The sequence below is a fragment of the Eurypyga helias genome, unplaced genomic scaffold (assembly GCF_000690775.1).
Source record: "Eurypyga helias isolate BGI_N326 unplaced genomic scaffold, ASM69077v1 scaffold37458, whole genome shotgun sequence".
NCBI lineage: Eukaryota > Metazoa > Chordata > Aves > Eurypygiformes > Eurypygidae > Eurypyga > Eurypyga helias.
Window position 1 is genome coordinate 1 of NW_010269476.1, and position 7,054 is coordinate 7,054.

General features: G+C 55.5%; 1 protein-coding gene across 1 annotated transcript in view; it reads right to left on the reverse strand.

The window, feature by feature from the left end:
- Nucleotides 1-4,736: 4,736 nt before the first annotated feature.
- RPN1 (ribophorin I) overlaps nt 4,737-7,054 on the reverse strand; it is a gene marked incomplete at its 5' end in the record, with an annotated part of 6,845 nt that continues 4,527 nt past the window's right edge. Inside the window, 3 exons of the mRNA XM_010158125.1 lie at nt 4,737-5,073; nt 6,099-6,344; nt 6,833-6,952. Coding sequence (XP_010156427.1) covers nt 4,891-5,073; nt 6,099-6,344; nt 6,833-6,952 — 549 coding nt within the window. The remainder of the gene's footprint in view (nt 5,074-6,098; nt 6,345-6,832; nt 6,953-7,054) is intronic.

The window sequence follows — 7,054 nt, forward strand, 5'->3', positions numbered from 1 at the left end:
CGGGATGTGCCAGAGGGGGTATAAGCTACCCCAGCATCCCTTCAGCCAACCAGAGGCCCAAGGTGACCTTAAACTAGCTGGGTGTGCCCCAGACGCTGGTCCCCAGATGGTGTTGAGCAGCCACTGGACTGGGTGGACTGGGTGCCAGGCAGCCCCACCGGGGATGACAGGATGGCAATAGTGAAAGAGCATGTGGGGAAGTCCGTCTGTCTGTCTGCAGAGCTGTGCAGGGGTTGGCTGCCAGATATACCAGGGGGCTGGGGTACCCAGGGCACTGTGCCCCGCTGCCGGGGATGGTCTGTGGGCAGACCATGGATGCTGTTTAACCTGGGACCTCCCCTAAAAGCCCTGTGCTGGTGTGGGGGGCGCACAGGGGTGCGTGTGGGGGTGCACTCCCCGAGGCTGTAACCCAGCAGGGCAGCATGGCTGATCGCATGGCACCCGGCGCGTGCTCCGGCTCTTCCCCACCCCGAAGTGGCAGGGTCAGGTTGGCTGGAAGAGGCACTGCTAAACCCAGTGTGCATTTGGATGTGCTTCCTCGTGCCCTACGGAGACGTGGCAACTCTCAGACCTGCAGGGTTTGCTCTGAGTTAAGCCCAGTGATTTTATTTAGTTGGATGAAAATAGATAAATAAAACCAGTGGCTGGTCCCTGTGGAGCAGAGGGGAGGTGTCAACACGGGGAGGGGAGACGGGGTCCACAGTGCAGAAATAGGACTGGGCTATCCCCACCCACAGGGGGTGGCTGGGTGGTTGGCTAGGGCTGGAGGGCGTGGGTGGGAGTTACAACGCACCCAACTGATGCCTGATGTTCTCTCCAGCCCTTGAGGTTGAGCACCCACCGGAGCGGGGTTGGACCTCCTGTTCTGTAAGTTCCCTTGGAGGACTCGCAGTGAGAAGTCAGAGAGGGAGAAGTTGTCCTTTGCCTGCCCAGGACCCCCAGGAGAAGCTTTGGGTGCAGGTAGCACCGTGGTGAGAAGGGCAGCTGTGGGTGCGGGGAGGCAGGGGGAGCAGTGGGGAGGCAGAGGGGAGCTGCATGCCACCCTGTGCGAGGCAGGTGGCTGCGCTGAGCTGGGGACCTGAAATCATGGCTGCTCGCTTTCGCCGGCAAATCTTGCATTTGTGTGGTTTCCTTTTCCTTCTCCTACATGTACTTTTTTTTTTCCCTTCTCTCTTCATTTTGTTCCCTTTGCTGTGGAGGCCAATTCAGCCCTTCCAACCTTTTGGTTCCAAAGTCTGCACAGGATCAAAACTAATCACAGGGTCCCAGCAGGGCTCAGCTTTAATTACCCGTGAGATGTTAATCTGCTGGGAGTTCTCAAGTCCTCCTTTATCCGAGCCTTTCTTTTCCTTCTCCTGCTCTGCAATTCCCCTGGCAGACAGCTCTCAACTCCTCACAGCCTCCCCAAGCTATTTTTTTCTGAACAAGATGAAAAGTGAACTTCCTAGCCCAGAAAAGCCTCCATGCAGAGCAGCAGGGACAGAGAAAGCCCAGTCCTGTTGCAGCTCCCAGCCCTCCCTTGAAGGCCTGGCTGTTTTCAGGGACAGCACGAGGAGGGAGGTTGTCCTCTCCACCAGGCTGGGATTCCCCCTGCCCACAGGTCGTGGTTTATATGGCCATGAGTGTAGTGGAAGGAAGGAGGAGCTCTCATGTCCGGATTCCTTGGTGGCAGTGCCTACAGTCCTGCCCAGTGATGGCTGTGATGCTTTGGGAACCTGCTGGCTCCGGTTCCTCACACTTGATGAGCTGCCAAGCCTGGAAGAAATAAGGGATATCCTTGGAAAGCAGCGGTTGGAGCCAGTCAAAAGCGGTGCCAGCAAGGCCAATGCTGGCCAAGGAGCTGCTGGACTGGTCAGTGTGGCGATAGGGGCTGAAGGACACGGTGGCTGAAGGAGCGAAGCAAGCACAGGCTGAGCTGCAGAAGGGAGAGGCTGAGCTCCCCGATGGCTCTGCCGAGGGGACTCTTTCAGGCTGCCCTGCAGTAGCTCCTTCCCAAGAAGTCTGTCCTCAGCAGGCACCTTGGGACACACATCTGGCAAGGGGCTGCTTCTCTGCTTGTCACTGGGGTCTGAGCAAGGGGATCCTCTCGAAACTTTCTTGGATTTACAGTTTGTAGAACCCAGCCATAAGAGAGATGGCAGGAGACAGATAGCTGACTGCCTTTCTGCCCCTATAACCCCTCCCCGCAGCCCGTGAAGTGGAGGTTTTTCCCTTTAAATCTGGCAGAGACAAACAGCTACAGCTCTAATTGATCCGACTGCTGCTCTCAGGTACTGCTGCTCTCAGGTACTGCTGCTCTGGCCTTCTCCCAGCTCCTGCAGACCCTGAGCTCTTAGTAGGTGCTGTGTTTTCTTCTCTTCTAGCTCATTCTCAGGAGTAAATCTGTGGGAATCCAGCAATTGCTCTGGTGTCTAGGTCACTGCTGCTGTGTGTGTTGACAGGCTTCCCTGGTGCGTGCTCTGGGCTGTTGTCACAGGCTGCAGATGCCCAGCTGCCCCTCGTGTGGGGCTGGGCAGGGAGGCTGCATGCCTTGGGGTGGTGGGGTGCCTCTTTGCTGTGAGTCTCCAACAGTTCTGGGGGGTCGCTGGCACAAGGGAGCAGGTACAAAGCTTGGGGAACCCTCTGGGGAATGTCGCAGCACGCGTGTATCTCTTCCGTTTCACAGCCCAGTTGCAAAGCGTGTAGGAGCCAGAGCCTGTCTCCCTGGGGGTCTCTTGCCCATGCCAAGAACCTGCACTAAGCCCCAAAGTGGGGGGCTCAGCCCGAATTGCCCCATTTCTGTGCACGAGCTGGCCCTGAGGGAGCAGCACCAGGGGCAGAAAGGGCTCAGGGTGTGTGGTGTGGGAGGCTGCGTCCCCCCGGGGAGGGCAGCAGAAGGGAGCTGCGTGGAGAGGAGTCAGGCGTGTCTTTGCTGTCACTGTTTTATTCCCGGCCCCTGGAATTGGGGCAGCTCTCCTGGGGACCGAAGGCCTTTTTTGCTGGGGCTGCCTGCACTCATCCTGCCTATTTATAGCTCGTGTCTGCAGCGGTGGTTTCCATTAACAAGCGGGATCTGAAGGTGGCGAGCTGTGGTGCTGAGCGAGCAGAGCCCCTTGGGATAGGGAGGGAAAGACAGACGTGCCGTCAGCCCCACAGGGCTTTGCAATGGGCACGAGCCCCACTGTGCCTCGGGTCTGGCTGCCAGGCTGAAGTGGGATGTGGGGAAGGAAGGGTGGCACTGCCTTTCTCTGCCAGGGGGAATGGAAAGTTAAGGGTGTCTCTGGGATCACCAGTTTGATCCCTTGCCTGGAGCTGCCTGCGTCGTCCCAGGTGCAACAGGCAGCCCATCTGGCGTTGGATGCCCCCAGTACCTCCCCGAGTGCTGCGTGTGTCTTGGCCCAGTGGGTTAACGATGATTTGTTTGATTTTTAGCTGTTGGCCGTCCCTACCCGGGTCAGGCAGGACTCCCAACGGCACCTGTGCAGGGAGCAGACACAGGGGATCCAGGCTTGCCCGCCCCACCGCAGGGTGAGGTTTGCGGGCATGGGAGGGGGCTGGCGGCTGGCAGATAGGGCAGTGGGTGCCCAGGCTCGGGGTCCAGCCAAACACTCCTGACTAAAACCCTCTTCGGAAGCTGCGTGGCTTGGGGCAAAAGGCTTTCCTACCAACTGCAAAAGGAGAACAGGATCCCAGGAGGGAGGACAGCTTTTGTCCAAAAGGGGCTAGTACGGGGCAGAGCTGGTGTCTGTGACCAAGACCTCAGCCATGTGGGCCCAGGACAGAGTGCAGATGGCCTGGGAAGCGTCCAGCCGCTCGTGCAGGTACCGGGCTCGCAGGCAGCCCCATGCCACGGGGACAGTTTGCCCCAGGCCTCACAGTGCCAGCGCAGGTACTGCAGCACAACCCCATTCCCCAGCACAGCCACCTCGGGGTGCCTTGGAGCGCTGTGGTGTAGCCACATTCTGGCCCAGGTCATAAGCAGCCTCCAGCTCTTCTGCAGAGCGTGTTTCCCACAGGCAGCTGCAGACCGATGTCCACGGGGAGAGGGCTGCCACCCTGCCCTGCAGAAACGCCCACCCGCAGCTCAGGGCAGGGCACCAGCGAAAGGCAGACGGACACGCCATTTCCTAAAAGACTGAAACGAGCAGAGAATTGCATACGCATCCCAGGGTATCCAGGTGTAAGGGCCTACTGGAGCAGGACAAGGGATGGAGGGCCTGCTGTCACATGCAGTTGTGGTCGCACGCAGACCAAGGCTAGCAGGAGGGGTTGTGTTGTGCGTTTTCTCCCTGTAAGGGGCAGAGGTGCATGCATGTCCCTAGGGAACAAGGACTTGGCTGCCTCCCCCTCTTCCCCGTCACAGCCTTGCAGGGTGGCAGAGCCCTGCCTTCAAGGCACAGAGCTGACAGGAGGGGTCAGGGCTGAACTCCACTCCCCAGGGAACTGCACCGCCTGGCTGCGGGCAGGACCAGCGCCTCGGCCTCCCCCTACCCCACACAACGCAAAGGCGAGGCAGCGGGGGTTTTATTTCAAAGTAGAACAAAAGTGTCTTTTATTCTTTCTGGAGATGCGACATCCAGACCTGCCGCGAGCGTGTCTGTGCTCAGACTGGCTGGCTGTGCGTTTAGTGGAGGCACAGCTGCGCAGGGAAAACCGAAAGCGGGAGACTGTTTTATAACCTGGCTGCGTCTCCCCTTTGGTAGAGAAACCCTGTTACTCGGCCAAAGAGTGTGAGGTCGTGGTCCCGTGCACAGCACATGCTGTACAGAAAGATCTACAAACAAAATACACTTTCAGACATTTCACATCAATTTTTTTCCCCCCTACATTTGCTGAGCAGGAGTTTTGGCTCAAAGCATATTCATCTCCCTTCACTCCTCTTCCCCTCCACCTAGTCGCTAAACCAGAAAGTTACAGCGCGTCGAGGATGTTGTCAATTTTAGTGACCAGGTCCTGGCGCTTGTTGGAATGCATCTTCTCATTCTCGATGTACGTGTCCTTCTTGAGCTTGCCAGCTACCAGCCGCTCAGCCTCAACCGAGGACTTCAGAACGAGCTCCTTGACTTGGCCATCGAGCTTCTGAATCTCACTCACCTTACAGGGGTGAGAAACAAAGGGAGTGTTAGAGGAGAGCAAAAAAACCCATCCCTACGGTGAAGTTGGAACAGAAGAGATGGTAAAGCCGGAGCAAAAGATGAAGTCGATGCTAAGTGGAAACGCCTCCAGTCCCTGAATATTGCCTCCTGCGCTGTCACCTCACTCTGCCATCACAAGGAACATCTTGCGAATGGGTAATTAAGCAGAGCAGATAAAGGGGCTCCGAGGACCCAGGAGCTATACCGGCAGGAGACGGGTGCAATGACTGTTACAAATGTTTAATGATGTATTTTCAAGTCTTCAAGCTAAGTCACAACCACGACTGCTGGAAGCCGTGTCCCTACAGTTAGCAGCGTGCCAGAAGCAGGTCTGCAAGGACAGAGGTACTCTCGGAGTTACCAACAGACTGAGGAAGACTGCTGTTGGTTGAATGGGCCTGGGAGAGAGTGTCCCTTCACTTGGGGTTAAGCGGCTGCTCCAGGGGAGTGTTGAAATACAGTGCAGGGAGGAAACAGTGCTCCCTGCGCCATGGCTTTCAACCTGGTACCGTGAAATACCCCCTGAGGAGCATCATGTTACCAAAATTCTGTCAGCACCGCATTCATATGTGCAAGAAAATAAGAGATGAGGGAGAAGATCTTGGTTTGGCTGGTGTCAGCAGTGAAGTCAGAACTGATAACGTGTTGATAGTTTCCATTTTTGCCAAAGTGTTGCTGCCACGAGCTCGACGAGAGCATCAGGGCTGCGTTACAAGAGCATGAATCTGTACTGGTGCAGCTGGTCCAAGGGCTGTTTACAGCACAAGCAGCTGTTTACCAGCAGCACTTACAAGGCTGCATAGCCGAGACTACTGCAAAGAGAACCAACTGATCTTCACACCCCCAGGCAGGGACCAAGCCAGCTTCAGAGGAGGAAATAAATACAGGCTGCAGAAACTAAACCCCGAATTAAAACTCACCTGGAATACTTGATAGAGCCAAGAATAGGAAAGCTTAAAAAATATATATATTGGAATTTCTTACTTTATCACATAAGTCAGAGCCTTCTGTCTTCAGTTTAGACTGCAGAGAGGCGATTTCATTTGTCAGGGCCTTGTGCTCTGTCTCCAAAGACTTTTTGCCGCTGTTCAGGGTGGAGATGTCCCGTGACTGCTTGTATTTGTTCACTGCTTCATCGAAGTGACGGTACAGCCCAAGCCTCTTGTTCACCAGAGTGAGCACTTGCTCTGTGATGCAGGCAACCTTCATCCTGGCTTCAGCTGCTGGATCCTGCAAGAGGACAAAGGGAGGATCAAAGCTGTCCTGTCTTTGATCTGCATCGAGCCATGCTTACAGTCCGTCACAGGACTGTTACAGTAACTGCTTCCTTTGCAATTAAGTCAACTGCCTAATTAGGTGAATGGTACAAGTACTGCCTAGGCCCAGCATATCTCAGCACTCAGCCTAGCCCAACACAGAGCCTCACAAAAAGTGAAAAGGTTGCAGGAGGAGAACTGCAGACATCCCTGCTTCTCAGGGACGGAGTCCTTTGCACCCCGAAGACGTAACTCAGGTTAGCCTTGGCACACCAGTTCAAACTCCATACTCCAGCAGGAGTATCAATGCTCAGGTAGGATGAAAACAGGGCTCCACTTAAGCATCTAGTAAGATATCCAATCGTTGGGAAAATTCAGTGAGAACTACTGGTATGAAAAACCTCCAGCCACCAGCTGAGTAAGCCACCAACCCTCCCACGGGGCTCTTCCATCATACAGCACCTTAGTGATGGAGAAATCCAGCCTCACATAGACGATCACCGTGAAAAACAAGATGTAAAAGGCTCCAACCACCAACAGAGGCTCCTGCAGCATCAAGATTTTGTTGAAGGTGTAATGAACCTAGGAGAGAAGTCAGAAACCCTGAGCACTGACTCCCATTACCAGGGGAGAGAACTCCTCTCCTCAGGCAGCGGCAGAACTGGCCATGCAGTCCAGCAGGAA